We start from the raw sequence: 24,016 nt of genomic DNA, 5'->3' as shown, positions 1-24,016 counted from the left end.
CCTTTACCCCATTTGCTGCTCCAGCCAGCCACTAGCCAGGCTGTGACACAAGAGCTGGTCAATACAGAGAATGACCCAATCACTTCAGTGATGACTTGGGAAATGATCATTCTCCGGGGCGTACCAGCTTGACATGGAATTTTTAAACTAACTTAATCAATTCCAGAAGCACTCCAGTACCCCTTTTGGTAGATGAAAAGATGCAGTCTGAAACAATCATGCAGCCATTGCCACGATACAAGCAAGAGGATAAAACAAATCCAGTATTTCCTCTCCCCTTCTGAAACAAGGATGTGATGGGAGGAAGAAAAAGACTTTCACAACTACTTTTCCCCCTTAAACTGTTTTATTCTGGCTTAAAATAAAAGCCCCACTTTTATGCAGCAACGTACACTGAAGGTATAACATGCTGTTATTTACTGGGGTACAAACACACCCCAACAGGTAAACCCAAAGGTCTGGTGGGTAAGATGGAACTAGTTCATACCTTCACAGCACATCTCATTGCTATTTACAATTTTTATCTTGTTTAAATATAACTTGGGACACCTCAAACAGTATTACATTGTTATTGCAACAGGACAGGACTTTCCTTTTGTTTAAAAAAAACCCAAACTCTTCAGTATGATGATTTGTGGATCCCAAAAACGCAGTGTTAACATGCAAAATATTATTAAACAGAAGGTAGTATCTAAAATTCTAATGATCCTGCACCAAAATACTTGACTTGTTACTCATTAAAGGAAAACCAATTTACAAAATGCTTTTCTCTCCCTCTCAAAGTGCTATACAAAAAGATACAAAATTATGATTCTATCAATTACTTTTAAATATCCCCATTTTCTAACAGTGCAGTTATCCACATCTGATCACTACTGAACACTGAGAAAGAACCCCCACCCCAGCAAATTAAGATAAAAAATGCTTTAATCTTTGGATCCCTTTATTCCTGTGGCTTTCATATACAAATACAAACACAAATTACCAGATTACTGTATCTAATATAACTTAATAGCAAAAAAGAAGTCATTAAACTAGTTATTCAGACTTGGTGTACAATTACTCCATACCAAATCACTTGTGGGATACTGCCTATAAAATGAACATTCAATGTCTCCAAGCCACAGTCCATCAAAACTCAAGCAATTTCAAACACTAGGAAATTCACTTTTAAATTGAGTATGTCAACAATATTAAAACAAAAGTCAACGTTTCAAGAATTGATACATGGAGACTTGTCATTTTTATGTCAGGCACAAGGAGGAGTCTCAGAAGTTGCATGTTTGGGTGACTGACTTTTCAGCTGGATTCTTTTAACTCAAACTGTGACAAGGAGCCTTGTTTTGATTGACAATGCACTTTAAATTTGATCAAAACCTTTGATATGCCAGAAAGTACAAAACCGAATTTCTCGCCAAGACCGAACTGTTTTATACAGGTTTTGTTATCGTGGAAGAACATTTTCTGTTTTTTTTATTTGTAGACAAAATATAAAAGCCAAACCAGTTTAAAGCCTGAAAAGCTACAAAGGAAAAAAAATCCAAAACAAACTCTTGTGTGTGTGTTTTTAGCGTCTCAACACAGCAGGTCTGTTGACTTAAAAATGTTTTATTCTTTTAAAAAATTAGTCGCTTTTTATACAGCTATACAAAGTTCTTCGGTGTTTCTTTGGCAATGGGTTAATCATGGAATTTTACAACTATAAAAAGTTTTCCTTTGCCTAAGAAACAATATTTACTGTGTTTACATTTTTTTTGACTTGACAAATGTTTTCTACTGCCGAGCACCCTGTCTGACAAAAAGTACAACTATTTCAGAAAAGGGATCTTACAGGAGTCCCAAAAACAACCTTCAGTGATCAACACACTCACAGTACTGACGGCCTTCTGCATACTACTGTCTTTGCAACCTGCAGCAATCAAATACAATTCAGTTAAGAAAAATCCTTTCTGTGATGAAAAAAAAAACTTAAACAAAATTGACGTCCTGCTTTATAGCTTAACTATATGTAAGAAATTACTTATTTTTTCCTATCGTAAATATATTTAATCCTTGGCTTCCAGGATGACTTTTTTTTCCAAAATTGTTACTGCTTCAAACCCCTTCGAAATTAAAAAACAAACCCCAGTGCTGGTGACGAGTTTTACAGCAAATCAAGTAAATTTCTTTGCAAAGACCGACATTCTCTGGACTACGAAGATCTGCAAGCCCACCTGGCTTTCAACTTCATTGCGGACTATGCGGCAACCTTGTTGTTTTTCTAAAAAAAAAAATACCCCCCCACACACAATATTAGTGTTACTTACTGCTCAACCAAACATGAAGTCAAATTAAAACAAAACACAAACATATAGGGGCCAAGCTAGAGAAAGAGGAATAACAGCCATAACTAATTTCTCTTAGACTACATTGGCGGTCATTGTTTTTAATGAAACAAACAAGGCAAAATTTTGTTTTCCAAATGCCAAAACCCAGTTCCTTTCTAGGTCAACTTTGCTCATACTGTGTCTCCCCGAAAATAAGCCCTACCCTGAAAATAAGCCTTATCATGATTTTTCAGGATTTTTGGAGGCGGCTTAAAATATAAGCCCTACTCCAAAAATAAGCCCTACCAGTAGTTACAGATAAGGATGGTGTGATCCAGCAGGGTGCTCCCTGGCAATGAGGACGCAGCTTGCATCACATGTGACAGGGCTGCCGAGAGCCTGCCTTAATGAATTGTGGAGATGCCCCTAAAATAAGCCCTACCCTGAAAATAGGACCTAATGCATCTTTTGGTGCAAAAATTAATATAAGACCCTGTCTTATATTCAGGGAAACACGGTATGCCTGGTACAGAAAAGCCTTCAATGGGCTGCAAAGTGCTGTGCAACTCTATGGAAGGCTTCCGGAGACCTTCCGCGACACGACCAGGTGGAGTGAGCTCACTGCTCGGCTCTTTGCCTGCAGCTAACCAAAAAGCGGTCTAACGATTGCTGAACTGTTGATGACGAAAACTTCTGCAAGGACAGTTTTCGAGCCTAAAAAAATAATAATTCTGCCTTGCTTGCCTTTAAAACAACGTAGATGGCTGAATTCCCTCCTAACGTTTTGATAATCAGAATTATGGATGAAATGGAGGCTTGTGGTGACATTAATTTGATAGCTGAGAAAAAGTTCTACTTCCCCCCCAGGACGTGACTGCTGGGTCGAGGTGAGGGTCTCTTTACCAGGCTACAGTGTCTGCAGAGACTAAAGCAAAAAAAGAAAGTGAACCCCTTGAGACAAGAACTACGTTACCCTGTATTCAAAATCTGCAAATTCCCTGCCACCGTGTCCACCTCTGAATCCACCACGAAACCCCCGAGGGATGTTGAAGTTTCCTCTGGGGCCGCCGCGCCCTCTAGCACCTCGGAAACCACCGCTGCCGTTTCCTCTACCTCTGAAGCCCCCACGGCCACGGTTTGAACGTAACGGAATCCCAAATGTCTCTGCATTTAATCTTCTTTCTTCCGCCCAGGTGGGTCTTCGATCCCTGAAAACATATGATAGAAGGAACTCTTGCTTGGGACTATTAGCGGTTAAATTACCTGAATCATGTTTTGAATCATAGCAAATCTCATTGGTGTCTTGTCACCTTTTTGGATACAATTTGGAAAACTGGACAAGTAGTGAACTTGCCCAGCATGAGTTTCATGCAGAAGTGACATCATGAAGTTAAGAGTTCTTTATATAAAAAAAGAAACCTCCCATTACAAAAAGATAAGCATGCACATGCCCAGCAAAGTTTATTACTAAATACCGAACACCTCTACACCTGTGGGCAGAGAATGTTGAGATAAAATTCTGTTAGCTGGGCTCCACCACAGGCAGGAAAAACTGGAGAAACTGCTGGGTTTTAGAAGGTCTCAATTCCACCTTCCCACTCCCCTACAACAGGGGACATAAAGGGAACACTTCCTAGAAGGGACCGCCTCTCACTGTACTGCCCCTCTTGACCCCTCCGTTCGTCGTGGGGGAATTTGCTGGTGATTCCTGGTCCTAGACAGGTCTGGCTGGCCACTATTAGGGCCAGGGCTTTTTCGGCCCTGGCCCCCACCTGGTGGAATGAGCTCCCACCTGCGATTAGGGCCTTGTGGGACATCGGTGAGTTCCGAAGGCCCTGTAAGACCGAGCTCTTCCGCCAGGCTTTTATATCTTGCCAGCCGGCCTGACTGGAACATCGTGACCTCCCATAGGTGTCTTTTTATGGGTTTTATCACCATCTGTGTATTTATCGCTCCGCTGTTTTAAGTTTTTGGTTTGGCTGTTTACAGTGTTGATTTTGTTTTATTGTAGTGTTTTATTGATTACATCGATGTTTGCTGCCCTGAGCCCTATTGGGAAGGGCGGGCTATAAATTTAATAAATAAATATTATACTCCTTCCATGAGTTTCTTCCAGCTGTGACTGTTTTGCAATCAAGACACACTTGCTCACTGCTCCCATTGAGAGGCAAACCTGAAGTGACTGGCTGCCACAATCCCACCACACGGACAGGAGGCTGAAAATAGGATTCCGTTCTTCTTTTTACTACCAACAAGCCTAGCCAGCTTGTAATACGAGCAGGCTGCCCCCCAAACACAGTACCTGTTGTCGTCGCAGGAGATGTTATCGAAGAAGGACTTGGTTTTGTCGTAATAGCAGTTGGGCCCAAGGGGTTCGTCTTCATCTGCGTTGCCTTCGCTGTTCTGAGTGTCAACACCCGAGTCGCCTTTATCCTCCCCGTTGACTGGCTTTTCTGGTTTATCTTCTGAGGGACGGAAACAGGGAGAACAACGGTGACCCAGATCGCAAAGCACATTTTCAGAGCAAGGCAGGAAGCTAACTGAGCACAACATCAACCTAGAACAGGGATGCAACATTCAAAGTGCTCCAGTCAAGATCCTGTATGGCTCACCTAAGCAAGCAACTCTGTGACAACATCTGGCTCCGTTTTGGCCCCTGTAAATGTGGTGTTTGTGTATGTCAAAATACAGCCTCTCAGTCGACATTGAAGCTGAAGGGTGTTGTCCTGACCCTTACCCCAGCTGGGCAAGCCAAATTTCCTTGCTGTGTTGCCGGCCCTTCTGAAATCCACTAGGATTCAACACAGAAATCTGTTGCATCTGCCAAGAAGTTGTGCAAGATATTTCTCCACTGGATCCCAGGGATTTGCAATCACTTGCAATGGAACAAGAGAATTTCTCTATGTGTATTTGTTCGGAACATGCTGAGAGGGGGTGTTTTGCATCTTGTCCCTCCAAGTCCTCAGCAGGCACTCCCTTTTGGGATTCAAAGTGTTTCCCTGACATCAGGGTGTCACAAGGGAAGCTGTTGAACAACCGACAGTTACCAGGCCTTTCCTGAAGAAAATATTGTGAGCTTCTGCAAACTATCTCAGTATCTGTTGCAAAAGCTTTCCTTGAACAACTTGAGTTCTGTTGTTAATGGTTCTATACTGACTGTAAATAGTATTAAATGACCTCTGAAAGGTTTGAGTTAAAAGTTAATGGAAGAACTCTACTCTTGCCGAATTATGGTGTACTGCATTCCGGACTGAATGTCTACTTTAAAATGTAAAGGTAATCCCCTGTGAAAGCACTGGGTCATCACTGACCCAAGGGGTGATGGCACATCACAATGCTTACTAGGCAGACCATGTTTACAATGTGGTTTGCCATTGCCTTCCCGAGTTATCTATACTTTACCCCCAGCAAGCTGGGTACTCATTTTTCCGACCTCGGAAGGATGGAAGGCTGAGTCAACCTTGAGCTGCCTACCTGAATCCGACTCCCGCCAAGAACAAACCAAGAGCTTTCACTGAAGTACTGCAGCTTACCACTCTGGGCCCCAGGGCTCCTAACGTCTGCTTACAAGCAGATTCTGCTTACAAGCAGAATCAATTTTTTTCCTACAAATATACCTTATTTCATTCTCCTAATCCTCCATTTCACCTCTGCACCTGTGAGGCAGGTTAGGCTGGACCAAGGTCACACAAAAATTCTAACATACCGAAAAATTACTCTCATTTTTAAACAAAACCCCAATACTTCTACAGAAGGCTCAAAAGCTTGTGTGGCCTGCAAAATGGTCCTTCTCTTGTAGGAAGACAAATGCGAAGATTACCTTTCAACTTTAGTTTGTTGTGAAATTCACGAACTATCTCTTCTTTATTGAACTGAGCATTGGCACTCTCAAAATCGAAGTCCTTCTCGAATTTCATTGGAACATCCCGCCTGATACCGAATCTTCCTCGGCCTCCACGGTGACCCCCACGGCCTCTTCGTACTGGTGGTGCCCCCGGAACTGGGGAAAAGTTGGTTTTGGAGGGATCTGCAATGAAATGTTGCAAAAAGGGAAGTTGTTCTTCTGGTAAGCAGCGCCTCATTGACGGCTACATCCTGCAGATAATATCAGGCTACCCGGAGTATGTTGTTTCCCCAATGCTAAACAATACGCTTCCAGACATTAGACCCTGTCACTTCATACCTAACCCAGTTTAAAAAGCATAGCATCCTATGGCAATGAGTTCCACAGAACAAGATGCTGTGCATCCTCATTTTAAAACAGTGTAAAAAGGGGTAGGTTAAATTGGACAAACAGACGGCATTGGGGTTCTCTCTTTCTTTCTTGTACCTTCTAGCACCAGAATCACACACTTGTTCTCCAGCAGTTTTTACCTGCTCACATGGACCTGGCTTTCCTGACAGTCAAAGTAATCCACAGACAGACAGAATTATGGGACCTCAAATGAACCAATTTCTTACAAGACTAAATTACAAGAATCACATCAATACAAATGGAGAAGACTGTGTTTTTAAAGTCATAAAAACTTTCTGAAGCACTAACACCTTTTACTTTTAATAAAATATTCAACGTACCCAGTTGACGTTTATCACTTCTGAAATGCTCTGCTTTGGATCTTGACAGCTTGTGTGCTTCAGCTAGGGATGAAAAACAGTGAAGATGACCTTTTGTTGTTCTCTATGTTTTGCACGTGCTAACAGACTTTGTGTTTACATGTTTGAAGGGAAAAAAGAACACAAGAGTTAAGTGAAAACCCACAGGAACCTGCAAAGGGAAGCAGGAAAACTGCCCAACTGTACCAGGCCCTTAGCCAGAAAATTTTCATGGGGGGGAGGGGCAAATGAATACAGTGGTGGTCAGCCCATCATTATTTATTTGTGCTTTATTATTTATTTACCAATTTTGTACTTGAGACAAGATGTATACGTGATATAAAGCAATGCAATCGAAAACTATGAGAGATCTCATAAGCAATGCAATAGATCTAGGATTACAAAAATCAGAAAAGTGCAAAAATGTTTCAGACATCCTATGTCATCACTGCCCACCCCCACCCCCACCCCACCCGGACTTTATATGTTGGGATATTTCAGCCCTGCTAACTGCTAATTCTGTCCTAGCCAACTGCACAGAGAATTCACATTTGGAAGATTTATGAGAGGATTCACTTTTTAAATCTCAGGTTCTTCCTATTTTCTGTAGAGAATTTACACTTGAAAGACTCGTGATGGATTTTGCACTAATCCTAGTGCTGATTGGAGAGGCATGACAAAAGAATCATGGGGCCCAGCCCCTTTTTGCACCATCATGGCTACAGGCCGGGCCTGAACTGTACCTTTTCTCCAGTGATCCCAAGGAAGAGGACGGGAAGAATTCTTCTCTTGAGGTATAGTGACTGCTCCTTCTATAGGTCCAGCTCACTTACCAGAAGGCAAAAGACTAGTACAGGGGTCTGCAACCTGCATCTCTCTAGATGTTCATGGACTACAAATCCCATCAGCCCCTGCCAGCATAGCCAATTGGCCATGCTGGCAGGGGATGATGGGATTCTGAATGATCTGGAGAGCTCGCAGGTCTGAACCCATCAGGTCTTGCACCACCCTCCATATGACTACATGGAGTCAGGGAGAGAAGTGTCCATGTATTGCCCTCACTTCCAAATAACCATGACTTTTTTTATAATATAAGGGGGTATCTACCAATCAGCAGGAACAATTCCTTACCTTTCTGGATGTTCTCTCTCTTTTTTTTTCTTTGCACTCACGTCGAGACACAATTTTATTGGGGGCTTTTCAAATTTGGAATTCTACAACCGCATCTCCCATGGAAACACAGGCCTCTCTGCTGACCCACATGTTTTATACCATCTCGACACAGACTGCAGGGCACACGTGTTGCAAACAGTAGACTGATGCTTATTCAGGAAAGTCTGTCCACCTTTCCCGACCTTCTCACTAAAAGACCCCTGATAACCCTCCAAAGAATCTTCAAGGTTCCTCAGAAAAATCTGAACAAAATCAAGACAGATTTCCAGTTCTAACAGATTTATCACAAATACCCTGAAGGGCGTAATCCAGGGGTCCCTGGAAGAATACGGCCGGGGGGGCCAAATGTATGGCCCCCTAAGAGAGGCATTTATCCGGACCATAGGCACATGGCAGTGATGGCTCCATTCATGTGCAGTGGGGGCTCGAGGGAGAGGAGGAACTGGCCCCAACGGCCGTTGATTGCAGTTACATGATGGCACTTAAATCCTCCATGTGCATTTTTCTGGCCCAGAGTTGGGAAACCTTACGTAATGCTAGTAGTACCTGCTCAGCTCTTCCCTCTTGAAGCTACTCCCATGTATGTTTGCTCTCAGGTTTTCTGTTCCGCCCCACTCCTATTGGCATCAGCCAGGCTGACGAATCGCTCGCTGGCTGCTAGGGAGGAAAGAACCCAGGAAGATACCTGATCCTGGGTTAGATGGAGATGCTTCATTAGGAGAAAGTTCTGCTTTTTTTTTTTTTTTTTTACAGGGGAAGGTATTCCACAGCCTCCCCAACAATATTTGGAGCCCACCCTGTACTTGACATACTTTGGTCACTGTTCTAAAAATAGACCATGACAGAAAGGCTGAAAGGTGAAATCAAACATTTTACAATAATTTGTGCATAGGAATTTGTTCATAGTTTATTTTAGTCCGGCCCTCCAACAGTCTGAGGGACAGTGAACTGGCCCCCTGTTTAAAAAGTTTGGGGACCCCTGGCGTAATCACACATTGTAAGAAAGAGAAGGAGGAGAAGCTTGGATTTATATCCCGCCTTTCTCTCCTCCACCACCAAATTCTTTGAAAGGAAAGCAGCTTGCCAAAAGAATTGACAGATGTTCAGAAGTTTTACCTCTCCTGTGCTCCTGATTTTCTAAGGATTTTTGGTTAGCAGATGCCAGAGGCCTCGCTGAGACAGGACTTCTGCGCCCGACTTGTGCAGATGCAGACAAGTGGGCCGATGTGGTTTGTACCGCTTGCTCCAGCACAGGGCTCTTTCTCAAATGCTCCAACTGAGGACTTGTTCGACCTGAAATACAGCCAGCGTTAATAGTTCCATATCCCCATGCTTGACACAGAAGCACTTCTGAAATCTACTAATTCAAGTTGAAGGGATTATTTGCCTTGCCCAGTCAATTAAAAAACATTTTTATACCTTTACACACACTAATCCATAATGGTGGGATATACTGACATTCCCTTTCCTTCAATCCAAGAGAAAGAAACAGGTGGATATGGCAGTTAATCCTTGCTGATACAATCACTAGCAATTATCTTAGTGACAGGAAGGCCAAAACAATGGCCCCTCCGCTCATGCAGAATAATACACTTTCAATCCACTTTCAAGCTGGATTTTACTGTGCAAAATCCACTTTCAAACAATTGTGAAAGTGGACTGAATGTGCATTATTCTGTGTGTGCGGAAGGGACCGATATTTCCACTTCATCTTCAGTTTGCGTAAGACAACCTCTAGAGCTACTACCTCCAATTCCATAATGTCGGTTTTTCTGAGGGGGTGTGGGGGGAAGGAAACAATACTATCCAAAAGTAAGCAGTGTTTTAATGTTTTCTCAATTAACTACTTAAAGTAATGCTAGCAGGTTTACTTGACTAAGTCAGAGTAATGAATTCTTCATTTTATAAAGACGCCACTTTATAAATACGGACTTACCCAAGGAAAAACATCTTTTAAAAAGGTTAAAAAAATCAATGGTAAATAAAGTTCTTGGCTCAGGGCATAAAGTTGTTCTCAGTAGCAGGAGACACAAGATTAACACAGCAGAAAGCAGCAGAGAAAAACTGTGCCTTCTATTTCACCTTACAAAGTCTCAAGATTGACAACATTAGTAGTCGTATCAGCAATGTCCTGTTAAAATTTAGAATAAGCAAGTCTCTTTGGTGTAGGACTAAGAATCAAATGCTACCACTTCCACCCCACTAATGTTCACAGTTTGCATAAAATGCGTCTCACAGTAACCCAAAAATCCTTGACAGCTTTTCCCCCAATGGACACAGAAGCACAGCACAAAAGTAACTGTTTTATTTCATTCTATTTAAATTAAACCAGGGTGATGCGAACAAGCACGAGAAGTCAGAGCAGCCGTAAAATGCAACGCAGTAAAAGTCTTTACCTTGAGAGAGCTGTGTTTTTAACGATCGGGCATCCCCTGTAAAAGTGGAACCAACTGCACTGCTTTGAGACAAGCTCGCATTGGCCGACGTTTCAGTTCCAAAAGATGTCAGCGAACTTCCTGCGTTGTGAAAAACAAGACAACTCAAGCACAAGCTTTGAGCATTGCCCTTTTTGCTAAGAGCCCACCCACACTAATGGCAATGAATTAGCCATTAGTGGTGTGGAAATTTTCCATGTTTTTTTCTGCTTTGTTTTCCTGGGGAAAACTGTCTGCCCCACATATGCAAATATAGTCTGTTTTGCCTATGACTAGAATAGAATAGAATAGAATAGAATCTTTATTGGCCAAGTGTGATTGGACACACAAGGAATTTGTCTCCGGTGAGCTGTTGTGCTGCTATTCAGTATGAAAAACATATATGAAATGTGGGTTATGAAGTGTGTCCTGGCTTGGGACAAGTAGCCCCGATATTTATACCCAAGTGCAAGGAATTCTCTCTGAGAGAATCATCACTACACACAGAAGTGCCATTCCCAGTATGCCATATGAAAAAGGTACAATTATTCCAGTAGTTTATGACTGCGGTGTTGACGCAGCCCAAGACTAAGGGGGCAATTCCTTGACTCCTACTAAACTAGAGCCAGATGCACAAACTTTAGTTATGCGTTTGGTGAACAATCCTTTCTATGACAACATCCCTAAAGAACATAAGAACTAGCCTGCTGGATCAGACCAGAGTCCATCTAGTCCAGCATTCTGCTACTCGCAATGGCCCACCAGGTGAAACTAACGGGGCCACCTGAGTGTAACTAATCGATTTGCCTAGTGAAACATGAACATTGATCTTAAAAGCAACTAAACAAACAGAAATGTGCAGCTTTTTGAAAGATCCATGCACCTAACTAGGTCACCATGTTTGCAAAACTTTGTTATGCCTCGACTGAGTTTTAGTCACTTGTCTGAATGTCTTCTTTACTGGCCAAGTGACTCTGAGGCAACCAGAAAATCCAGAGCGTCAACATAGACATTTGCAATTTATTGGGTCTGGTCAGAATCTGATATTTGCACATGTGAAAAAGGAACATATATGTACAACAGGTACAGGATAGATGGGAAAAAACACTTTACTCAATAAGTAATTAGACTGTGGAATTCACTGCCAGTGGAAGTAGTGATGGCCACAAACACCCCCCATGGAGGAAAGGTCCCTCCATGAAGAAAAAGAACAGTTTGGATGTATACCCTACCTTTCTTTAATGTAAGAAGACTCAAAGAGACTTACAAACTCCTTTCCCTTCCTCTTCCCACAACAGATACCTTGTGAGGTTGGTGCAGCTGACAGAGTTCCAAAGAACCGTGACTAGCCCAGGATCACCCAGCAGGAATATAAGAGTGGGGAATCAAATCTGGTTCTCTAGATTAGAGTCCACCTGCTCTTAACCACTACATCACACTGGCTCTCATGACTGCCAACCGCGGAAAATTAAGAGAACCTCCATATTCAACGGCTTTGAAACACAGTGCTAGAATGCAGGCGGGAGGCCTCGGCCTCTAGGAACTGCTGGATGGATATTCAGGATATAACTAGTGGGCTGTTTCGTAAAGCAGGCTGATGGACTAGGTGGACTACTGGTCTGATCCAGAGAGCTCTTATGTTCTTATCTATCCTTATACTTCGCTCACTCTCATTAGATATTTTTGCAAGCAACGGATCAGTTTTCTCTCTAAATAATGAAACAAGTAAGACCATTTAGTATGTTGCATGCATACGCTCACTTCTTCACTGGAAATGTTTAGATGGCTACAGCCATCTAAACAGTATGGCTCTGACTTTTAGTACAGAGAGTCTCTTGAAAATCAGCCACTGGAATACACCACACCAATCAATGTCATGTTGCATGGCTAATCTAGAGATCGGCCCCCTTGCAGCGCATACAAAGCAACTGAACCTGCTACAACTGTGATCGAGGCAGCTTTCAGTCATCCAAGAAAACTGACAGAGTGTCCCACACTCTAAAACAGATTTGTTAAAACAAGTAGCAAACGTGATGTTTACATGGGATATTTACAGTACACCATATCAGGAATATGCTCCATACAAGCTCAAGTAGAAGCAACAAGGGTTGAACAAGAGCATAAGTGAGTCACTTGCATGGTATTTTCAAACGAGAAATTCCCTAGCAGGATGGCAAACCTGGCTTTTCTCAGCGTTTTTTTCCATAGTGTCACCTGAGCTACCTGGATCACACAGAAGGGAGAAAATTTTTATCCTGTGGGATGGTAACAGTGTACGATGGTTTCATAATAACTGAACTGAACTTGCCTTTCGAGCAAAAAAAGAATTAAGGAATCAAACATACCAACACTCACAGCACCAAACTGCTGGCTCACTAATGGACTTGGACTGAACTGACTGTAGGCTGGCATTCGGCCAAAAGGACCGTAGGATCCCACGGACTGGAATGAAGTAGAAGATGACGACCCTAGAGAGGACTGAAGGAAAGCAGTTGTACAAGACTCAATGCAAGGCGGAACAAGAAATGCAACTGATTGGTCCAGCGTGCTTTTCCACTCAATCCTGCCAAATTCTTCACCTTACTACAGCCTTTGGCCATATTCCCTGTCCAGGACCGCTCCCAGCCTCACCCCAGGAGAACCAGACCAAGAGTTAAACTGGTGTTCTACCACATTCTTTTGGTGAAAGGAAGTCTATAACCTTGGATATTAGCATAATATGAACTGCCTTCAGATCTTGTTGAAGCGACCCATACAGTTAAAAAATAAAAAATCCCAGTTTTATCTGTTTTGAAGCCTATTGCAGCTTTTTCTGTATATCAGATCAAAAAATGCCATGAAATCTTTTATCGGAAGTATATAAAATTTTCTGGAAAAAGTTAACAAAATAAAGGTGTATTTTCTGAATTTTCTAGACATGTCACATTTTATTCACGATTTTACATAGTTTGATCATTACTGCAAATTGCATTTTTTGACTATTCCATATTGTTTCTCTGACCAGAAACTGTTTGGCCTCTCATAGTGCATTCTGCTCCTTAGATGCTTTATAAATTCATTGTTTATTTATTTTGTTTATTGAATAATTTGTTCAGATGTGATGCTTTGTATCATGAGCATGTGCAAACACCTAACATTCACTCTCTTAGGGATTGAGGCATTTTTCATTCTAGATTTATACAGTAGATTTTCAAATCAGAAACATCTAGTATTGCACTTTGTTTTCCTCTGTTTATAGATGCGTCTCCCTCTTTTCTTTCAGAAGAAAGCTATCTATACCAGTGGTTCTCAACCTTCCTAATGCCGCGACCCTTTAATACAGTTCCTCATGTTGTGGTGACCCCCAACCCTAACATTTATCCATTTTACAGATGGAGAACACTGATGCAGAGAGTCTTAGGTGACCCCTGTGAGTAGTTCGGCCTCCAAAGGGGTCGCGACCCCCAGGTTGAGAACCACTGATCTATACCATACTAGAAAGTGAAAGTGAAACAGAATATAGCATCCAAATGCAGCTCTGATCCTGTTCTGTTCACCCTAATGGTGAGACCCATACACTCAGGTCACACTAAAAATCAATTTAACCAAGTGTGACACTGCTTCATCGAGGAACACAGCTGTATTCCCATTAAGTTACAAAAGATTTACAGATGTTCAAATTTATAGAGGTAACAGAATGCCAAAGATGCTGTCTTGACAGCTGAGGAACTATAAACACAAAATGACTAAGCAGAATCATTAGATACAGGACCTTTCTAGAATTTGGGCTTTTAGAAGATGTGATTAATATAAAAGAAATATGATGATGGAAAATTTGGGTAGACAGGATACAAACAATAGCAATCTGATGGCTGCTAAAGTTACATTGACCAGAAGGACACAAAAACTTTAAAATTCACGGTCTGGTTTAAAAGATCACAGGGCACAATGGCAGCAATTATGTTGACGCGTCCTCTGTAGCAAAGCAAATATGTGAAAACTCTTTTGCAGATACTCTGTTTGAATTCTCTAACTGCTTATTCTATAACTAGGAATAGTATAGACTGTACCTGAACAATGGCTGGATCCTGGGGTAGTGAACATTGTGGTTTAGGCGGCTCACACACGGTCAGATCCTTTATATCGCTGCCGCGGAATATAATGTATTCAAATACTTCATCACGAGGTGGTATAGGCCGATCGGTGGGTCTGTCTTCAGTTCCAAAAGAACGAACTGCAAAAAATATTTTTTTTAACAAATCACCTAATATTTTGCATTGACTCATCAAACATGTATAAGATGCTGCTGAAAATTTACTGGGTCATTGACACTATAAACGTCAAAAAGCCGCAACTTTTTAAAACAGTTAAGCTAAAAACAGTCTAACGAGCAAGTGGCTTTCTTCGCTTGGTCGGCTTGACTTTACAGGAAGCAGGCAGTGTGCACATCCCCTGAAAACAATCTTTAATTGCCACAGACTACCAGGAGAGTAGTGTTTTAACCTGCTCTATGTGGAAGCAGGCAAAGCAAGGCCTTCTCTATACAGAGGCAAGTCTCCTACCTTGAAGAGACTTGAAGAAGAAGAGTTTGGATTTATATCCCCCTTTTTTTCCTATAGGAGACTCAAAGGGGCTTACAAACGCCTTTCCCTTCCCCCCTCACAAGAAACACCCTGTAAGGTAGGTGGGGCTGAAAGAGCTCAGGAGAGCTGTGACTAGCCCAAGGTCACCCAGCTGGCGTGTGTTGGAGTGTACAGGCTAATCTGAATTCCCCAGATAAGCCTCCACAGCTCAGGCGGCAGAGCAGGGAATCAAACGTGGTTCCTCCAGATTAGAGTGCACCTGCTCTTAACCACTTTGCCATTGCTGCTGTGAGGGGTCACCATTAAGTCAGGTATGATTTGACAGCACAGAGACACATCCAGAAGATCAAAATGGAATACAGTGGGAAGACTGGCTCATCTGGGAAGTAAGTCCAGGGGTAGGTGGTCAGCCATATCATTAGGGTGTGATGCCTTTGCTGCTTCATTTTTTGCTTTGGACAGGGCAGCACTCTTCCAATATGAGCAAACCCCTCTGTAACAACACAGTCTGATGGCCACATTATCAAAGCTCTGGTTAACCAATAAATGCAGCAAAAGGTCAGCAACAGGCACGAAACTTAGCACTTGCTTGGGATATTTTCATTGGCATTCTTCTATTGTTAGGTTGTAGGTAAAGGTAATTCCTTTGAAAGCACTGGATTATTACTGATCCATGGAGCGATGTCACATCACGATGTTTACTAGGCAGGCTACGTCAATGCGAGTGCCTTCCCCAGTCATCTACAGCAAGCTGTGGGTACTAATGTATTCTTATACATAATACAGCATACTAATGCTGCAGAAATTATCTACATTTAAACAAAGCAAAAATTCTTAAAACCGCGTATATTGACAGTCGATAGTATGAGCGGATTTTTACGATCAGTGCTTCTCAAAATTTCCCAGGTTTTCCAATGTAAAAGTTGAAAAAGTCCTCAGACTTTGTGCTATTTTGAGCACAAATAGCCTTGACTTAAGAAGCATTTTACTTATTTCTAAACAAGAAAATGGTTGATAAGGTTTTTTCCTGCCAGTATTCCCCCTCAATTTTTAATTGGAAAAATTGGGGACAAAACCAACCTTGGATGCCCCCCACCCCAAATGTTTCCCATTTTCCTCTAGCCCTTCAAATCTCTAGTCTCAACCCCCTGATCGCACAGGGTGATCTGCCTTGAGTCTCAGTAAGAAGGGTGAGCTATAGGAAAGTTTCTGCCAAGTTCGCAGTTACTAACACTGAAATTAAACCTGGAAGTTAATCTGAGTTGGCAGATACTATTTCTACAATTTGCCAAAAAACACGAGTGTTAATATTCCTACCATACTAGTTATGTGCACATGTTTAAGAGAAAACATCTTGATTCCTTAAAACTCTTTTAAGACTATGCTACTATAATCTGGAGATACACAAATAACCCAAGGCATCAAAAGGCAAGTGATACACCTACAGTCAAAAGCCACAAGTTTTCAGGGGACATTATGCATGTATATAGTGGAACACTCAACCCCTAGGACCTGCAGTTGCAAAAATCTCAGGTAGCAGCATGGCGAAATGCCCAGAGTGCTTCTAATCAGACTTAACTGTACTAGGCTAAATGAAGGCTGCTTCATGTATACACTGCAGCTTTGCCCTACATACGTTCTAAGGGCACGGGAATAAGGAGCATTTATGCTGGTGCAGAAGCACTTATGCTGGCACTGGGGAGCTGTGAAGTAGGGCTCCCCCTCCACGTACGGTAAAATTTTACCACTAGATTGAACTTAAGGTTTGTATTAAAAAGCTGAACTATCATGTAAATCCAGGCTTTTTAAAGCCAACCAAATAGCAAACCAGGAAGGAACAAGGGGAGCTGTCATATTGGTTAGAAAAGGAACCAATCACACAGCAGGAAGAATATATTGATCCTATTGGCCCTTTCAGCAACCTCTGACAAGAGCCAATCAAAAGTTAGCCTTTTTTCAATCCCCACCCCAAGTATAAGTACAACTAGCTCAGCTGAGAGCAAGTGTGGTGTTGTGGTTAAGAGCGGCAGGACTATAATCTGGAGAACCAGGTTATTCTCTCCCCCTCCTGCTGGAGAACCACCCCAAAATGTGCTGTTACTCAATACCAGACAGTACCTTCACAAAAAAGCCCAGAGATTCAGGGATCTGTGCCTGATATTTTAACTAACTGTTCAATTTGTTTTACTGGAAACTGTCTACTGTGGTCTTGTTGTGTTTCCCTTAAAAAACAACAACAACAACCCTGGACAATATTTGTCAAAAATTTCACGACATTAAAAAAAGGGACCTCTAAACTTCAGGAAGCTCACCAACTTGACCAAGCTAAAGAATATAGTTCCTATATACTAAAGTTGCCTGACTATAAACAAACAAAGCTGGCCTGCTGCCAGTCATGTGGGGTGGGAGTGGAAGATTTACTAGCATACAAAGAGACTCCACAGTCTTGAGGAAGTGGGGCATATTCTACGCAGCCAATCTCAAGGATTTAAATTCTCTTGACTCAGGCTGCCATTTACATTAATTGAAGAGCTTAACAAGTTTCGAAATACAAGACATCAGAATATGCCCCACATTTCCAAACATGCGCAAATAAAGCTGATTATGCTGGCAATAGGCTGTGCATAGATGGTAAAATTGTGGCAAGGGAGACAGGGCAGGCACTGAGAATTAATTCATTACAATCTGTTTCAGAAGCACATGACATTTCCAAAAATGAAATTCACTCACAGCTGTTGCAAATTTGTGAAAAAGATGGGTTGGAACTCAAAGCTGTGACAAGTCTCTAATGGATGGCTCAAATCTAGCACCAACTGACTTGCAATGGACAAGAGAGAAAAATGTGTGTGTAAGCCGACGGCTTGTTCATGGACCGCAACACCATGTTGTGAATCCATCTCCAGAGTGTGGAAAGGTCACCAAGCAATTAACAACAGTCCTAAAGTCCAGTGACCTAATGTGAGCAAGGAAAAATGCTTGGGGCCATGATGTCAAATTTAGAAGAAGAATTGCAAATCAAGAATTAAGTACCTTGTGCATAATCTGCTGCTGATCATTTTATTAGTTATTTATGCCAACAGGATTTTAAATTTTGTGCATGCATTCTCTTGATTTGATATTTTTCTGATGTAATTTTTATATTTTGTATCCATTTTCCAAATTCTTGAATTAAAAAACCAGGACATCAATACTGACATAAAACAGAAGCAATAGTGTTCTGATGGAGAACAGACAGTTGCGCAGTCTTTGAAAAGCACATGCTCTTATCAGTCATAAGTCTGGTGGTTCGAAGTTTGGCATTTCCAGAAAAAAGAGCTACTCTTGAGGAACTGTGTTGGCTCTACAGGCTCGATTTCTCACAGAATAGCACGAATATATATAGGAACTGAGGAATACAAATGCTTAATAAGGACAGGAGTGAATGGGAGGAATATCCACTGGTCAGAATTTCCTGTTCATGCATCTGATCAACAGCTGTTTGATATGAAGAGGGCGGAGAACCAAGAAAAACACCACAGCAGTATTCGATAAGCCAAACATCAGTCATACGACACAAACATTTCATGCGGCTCAAATGTCGTTTGAATTGGCTCGATGCACGAACACCCACATAGCCAAATTCTATGCATAGTAACTTGAAAACAAGTCTCCCGGAGTTCAATGGAACTTGAAATTAAGTATGCATTGGGGGAGGGGGGTGTCAGTAGAATCTGTTTGTGGGAGTGGTGTGTGATCAGGCCAGCAGATTCACCCTCCTTGGGGCACTTGCCCAGGCAGGGGAGTGATTATGCTGGTGTGCAGCAGCCGCAGTCCTCCCTGGCATTGGGACGTGATGCTGAATGCTGTGCCAGTATCCCAGGGCCCTTGCCACTGGGGAAGGGAGGGGGTACGGCCAGGGAGGAGCCGATGTTAGTTTGCTCCCTCCCAGCCTTTGTCAGCATTATGGTGGCAGCCTGGATCTCAGACTTTTAGTCCAATGGGGGCTTCTGGGCAGTGAGGAGGCTTTTTTTTAACTGTTCAAGTCTCCCTATGCTGCCAGAAAGCCTCCATGGGAATGGTGGGGGGGTGCTGCATCGGTGCTACAGCCTGTCTGTAAGACTGGGAAACCTTTTTTTTTCCACATTTTTGGAGAAGTTTCTGAATTTGAATGCTGCTGAATTTAAGAACATCAGGACCTTACAATTTAACAATGTTTGTTCCATGCAGCCAGGTATTGTACACCTTCTCTAAAATTATAAAAACGTCAAAGTGAACAAGATGATAAAAACACAGTGTTATATTTTAACAGAAGACGCAATAAAGAAATATGGTAGCAAACACAATTAAAATAGGTTTTTCATATAGTTCAGAAAAAAATTAAAACAAAAAGTATCTTTTACAAAAAATAAGCAATGTTAAAATGACAATAATTACCCTGTGGAGAAAAAAAAAGTAGTGTAAATACAAAAAAAGAGACAGAAGATAACTGAAAATGGAACAACATTTTAAGAAGTCTCATGTAATATAGCTCAAACCGGAAAGAAAGGAATCCAAGATTTAAAGTAGAACACACAAACTACAAAATTCCTGGTGTACTGCAACTGTAGTGCAGTCCTCAAAAACTCTTTTAAGAAAAATCTTGCCGGGGGGGGGGGGGGGGGAGAGATTTTGCTGTTTTCAACAAAAATCCCAAAATGGATAAGGAAGAAATGAAGCCAAAACAAGGTTAGCAGAAACAGTAAAAGCAAACAAGAACATCAGAATATACCTTTACTATCCCAAGGAAAAAACAACAAGAATTATCACATCATGTGCATCAGAAACATTGTTAATTGCTTATGAGCTTGGCAGCGTTTGTATTGTCTCTAGAATTTGTGTATTACTAACTTGGTGAAAGAAAACCCTTAATGACAGAAATAACAAGCAGCGAGAGCAGAGAAAAGACACGGAACTTAGGCCAATACAATTAGTGTGTTTTAAATTGAAAATATGCAGAGCAAAAGTTTTCTTAATTGATTACTCAGTACAAGAGTTGAAAAGCTGCACCAAATAACAAGATGGTACCTTCTAGCTTACTAAAAGACAGACAGCTGTGACAAAAAAATAAAAAAGTAGATGGAAGATAAATAACCTGCAATTTCCTCTGTCTGTAGATCAGTTACCGTACATAATCTAAAGTGTGTCTCTACCTGTGCAAAACCAGCCCCTAGCAAAATGTTAAGAAAAATATGCCTCTCCCCCCTTTTCTTCCTCTGTACTATATAGTGTACTGACACAGTGTGTAACAGACTTCTCTCTGTGATGTCAGCCACAGATGCAGGCGAAACGTTAGGAACAAGATCTACCAGACCACGGCCCCACAGCCCGGAAAACCCACCACAACCAAAATTACCATAGTTTAATATAAAAAACTTCCCTTTACCAATTATATCAGACAAAAAATTGGCAACTAAATCCAACAGATCCTGATTAGAACCATCTAAAAATACTTTATCCTTTGCTCATCAGTCATATCCACATTTGTAAATGAAAACAAAACTCGATGTTTATGCCATAGCTGTGCCCTATTTGGGCAATGAAACATAGTGCGTGCTACCATTTCCACGTGTGCTAATACAGGGGCATAATCTTTCAGACCTTGGTATTTTCAGAAACCTGCCCTCAAGTAAAGCAGATGGCAAAATATTAAATCTTGCTAAAGAAAATTCACACCTTAATTTGGGATTAATCATTTAGAAAAGATAATGGGACATACAATCCTTTTCTCTGACTAAAAGTTGATTTACAGGTGAGCAAGTTGGATTTGCTGCTATTAAAGATCTTTAGTAATCCCACTCTAAACACCTGTCTTTAATCAGCTTTTTAGCCTCAAGATAAGTTAGCATTTCTGCTTCATCCATGGATATACCAATTTCTGTGATTTTGTCAACAATTTTCCCGTGCCACATGGAGGTGTTGGGTTCAGACAAGAGCAAGTTAGTGAAACTTCCCAGTTTGGAATGATGATGGGTTTTAAACCAAAAAATTCCGCACTAATCCATACCAAGGTAGTTAGAGAGGATAGGCCTAATTCAATGCATAGAGCTGCGTAACGCACCTACTTTGGAAAGCCCATAATCCTGCGTAAAAATTTAGAATGCATAGCATTTAAATTGGCGTTTTGAGCTAGAGAAAGGACTGGGGCACCATAGAGTAACTGAGGAACTACTTTTGCATTGAATGCCGTAATTACTGCTGGAATATACTGATGTCCTCTAGCCTAAATTTTTTTAACTAAGGCATTTGCGGTTGAGGTAGCTTTTACTGATGCTGTTTTAAAACGGCCTGACCACAAAAGATTGCAAGTAAACAAAATCCCTAAATATGTATATTTCTTAACTTGTTCGATTTCTTATGTGGCTACTTTCCAAGATTGTTTCTTCCGTAAGTTTGCAAATACCATAATTTTTGATTTAACAAAATTAAGGACTGCTTATTTAATTTACAATAGCTGTAACATCTATCCAATAGATGCAACAGGCCTATTCTAGTATGCAACATAATGACAGTGTCATCTGCATAAAGCAGCACTGTTACACATCTGTCTCCTAATTTGGGGCTACGTCCATCAAATTTCTTGAGTTCCATTGGTAGATCTCTTATAATATATTAAATAAGGCTGGAGAAATTATACATGAGTAACCCTTTGTTACTTGAGATGCTACTTGTTAAAGCCCCCTCCTGTGTACATTTTACCCAACAGGAGGTGTTTATAAATAACTGTTTAACTAAAAAAAAGAAGTCTGTGATCTATATTCATATCTTTCATTTTCTTCCACAGCAAATCTCTAGAAAGGGAGGCAAAGGCTTTTTTAAAATCTAAAAAAGCAACAGCTTACCTGAGCGTTGTTTTAGCTGTTTTGGACGAGGTGAGCCAGGGTTATTACATGATTGCAAGTAGATTTTCCTTCAGAAAAACCTGTTTGTTCATGTCATATCACCTCTTGTTCTTGTACCCATTTGTATAGTTTGAGGTGCAGAAACCTGGCATATAATTTGCCCACTACAGATAACAGGCTAATAGGGCAGTAATTTGCAGGATCCTCATAGTCACCCTTTTTAATAAATTGGGACTATTATCGCTTCAAGCCATATTTTTGGAATTTTGCCTGTTGAGTTTACTTGGATAAAAACAGAAGAAAGTAAATGTGACCACCAGATCATATTTGATTTAAGCAACTCAGGAGTAATTAAGTCAGAGCCCGGAGATTTGCCATATATAAGGTCTTTTATTAAGAATTTAATCTCATGAGGAGAGACAGGAGGCCATGTGGAACATTTTCTAGATTAATGTCTGCACTCTTTGGTATGGTGCTATCGTCATTTAGTACCTGGTTAAAATAGGAAAACCATGTTTCCGAAGGAATGTAATATTGAGGGGATTGTTTCCAAGAGAGGGAGTTATTAACACAGCATCAGAATTGTTTTGAATTTTTTTAGTTCACAGCCTGAAATAACCGTTCCCATTTGTACTCTATATTTGTGATTTTTTGCTTTATCAGCCAATTTAGATGATTTCGCTGTTCCCACGAAATGGATGCTGGGAACAGCTGTTGCCAAAAGTTATAGAATGACCTTATTTGTTTATTTATTACTATAGCTTCTTTATTGACTGCTTGACATATCATGTCTAATATCTTCTTTTTGCACAGCTTTTCTAACTTGTATAGTTTATTCGATGCCAATAAAGGCCTTGGGTGGATTAGATGTATTTGTTTAGTGTTTTATGCTGCCCAATTACATTGTTTTCTGTCATGAGATCCACCTTAACTTTCAGAGAAAAAGATGGATTAAAGAGTAGGGCCTGGAATATAAGACATCCCTATAAGTTATATACCGAGAAACTTTCTTTATTAAACATAACTTAACTCACGTGCAAATATATCACAAACCCCTTTTTTGATGACATCTTTGAAAAAATACTAGTACTAAGAGTAAATACTGTACTACTACTGTCTCACACCCACTCAGCCTGACTTGTCACCAGCGGTAAAAGGCTACCCAGGCTTCTGGTAGGCCAATGAAGGGAGTTGCTGAGCACAATTACAGCCACAATAAGACGTAACTGATTCAGTGGGTATTTACTTTCAAATAAAGATGGTTGCCAACCTCCAGGTGGAACCTGGATCTCTCTAGTCTACCGAGATCGGTTCCCCTGGAGAAAATGACAGCTTTGGAGGATATATTCTGTGGAACAGTACCACACTGAGGTCCTCTCCTAACTGTGCCCTCCCCAGGGATTTCAAACCCCCCCCCCCCCGTTTCTCAACCCGGAGGGAACAAACACACTATTAGCCAGAGTGACAGCGAGAAACACACAGCTCTCCCTCGCCGCCCACAACCCTCCTTCCCGACCCGCCACCATTATACCCCCCCCCCCCGAGGGCCTTCAGTGCGCTTTCGGGTGAGGGTCCAGCGACGCCCCTTCCATACACAACTCCCCCAGGCACCCTCCCTCACCTTTGGCCAGCGCCACAGTGGAGTTCTCGGTGTCGATGGTGTACAGGATGCCCTCATAGCGGATCTCGGCCTTGGAGATGAGGCTGATCTTGCTGCCGATGTAAGGCGTCCCCCCGCTCATGGCGCCGGAGAGAGGAGGAGGCCAAAGCGCGCCGAGAGACCACTTCGCGGTCCAAGCTCCGTTTCGGAGGCGTCTCCTCTTCGCCCTGCCTGCTCGGCCTCCGTCTCCACCGCAGGGTACCAGGCAAGACGGCTGCCGCGGGCCCTCTTCGCCAAGGCCTTCCTCAAAGCCGTTCCGACGCTCCCAACATGGCCGCCATCGTCCACTCGCCTCCTCTCCCTCGGCCGCGAAATGGATGCCGGGAATAGCACGTTCAAATCTCGCGAGAAGAGAGGAAGTCGCGCGGGAGGCAGTGAGGGTGGAAAAGAAGGCCTGGTCGGGCTCGACTGGCTTTCTTGCGGTCCCCTCAAGCGGGATAATTCATTTCAG

At 41.8% G+C, this 24,016-nt stretch overlaps 1 protein-coding gene across 2 annotated transcripts; it reads right to left on the bottom strand.

The window, feature by feature from the left end:
* Positions 1-327: 327 nt before the first annotated feature.
* Positions 328-23,874, bottom strand: LSM14A (LSM14A mRNA processing body assembly factor). Of its 2 annotated transcripts, XM_048515599.1 has the most exons (11): positions 23,527-23,790; positions 14,536-14,699; positions 12,832-12,964; positions 10,469-10,588; positions 9,189-9,365; positions 6,882-6,944; positions 6,127-6,333; positions 4,609-4,771; positions 3,280-3,514; positions 2,214-2,260; positions 328-1,909 (listed from the first exon to the last, which is right to left on the bottom strand). In XM_048515599.1, exons 1-10 carry the CDS (start codon positions 23,645-23,647, stop codon positions 2,237-2,239), a joined length of 1,407 nt encoding a protein of 468 aa, XP_048371556.1. In that variant the 5' UTR covers positions 23,648-23,790; the 3' UTR covers positions 328-1,909; positions 2,214-2,236. The 2 variants fall into 2 exon arrangements, with proteins under 2 accessions (XP_048371556.1, XP_048371557.1); XM_048515600.1 differs by having other exon boundaries at positions 328-2,260; positions 23,527-23,874.
* Between the last annotated feature and the right edge of the window lie 142 nt (positions 23,875-24,016).

The sequence above is a fragment of the Sphaerodactylus townsendi genome, linkage group LG14 (genome assembly GCF_021028975.2).
Source record: "Sphaerodactylus townsendi isolate TG3544 linkage group LG14, MPM_Stown_v2.3, whole genome shotgun sequence".
Taxonomy (NCBI): Eukaryota; Metazoa; Chordata; class Lepidosauria; order Squamata; family Sphaerodactylidae; genus Sphaerodactylus; species Sphaerodactylus townsendi.
This window is presented reverse-complemented; position numbering and strand designations above follow the sequence as displayed.

Excerpts from the sequence above, each read along its gene's own strand:
- LSM14A (XM_048515600.1), bottom strand. The coding sequence starts at position 23,647 with ATGAGCGGGGGGACGCCTTACATCGGCAGCAAGATCAGCCTCATCTCC. Across the intron at positions 6,945-9,188 it reads AAATCAGGAGCACAGGAGAG|CTGAAGCACACAAGCTGTCA; the intron begins GTAAAACTTCTG and ends TTTCATCCCTAG. Across the intron at positions 4,772-6,126 it reads CAACAAACTAAAGTTGAAAG|AAGATAAACCAGAAAAGCCA; the intron begins GTAATCTTCGCA and ends TCCGTCCCTCAG.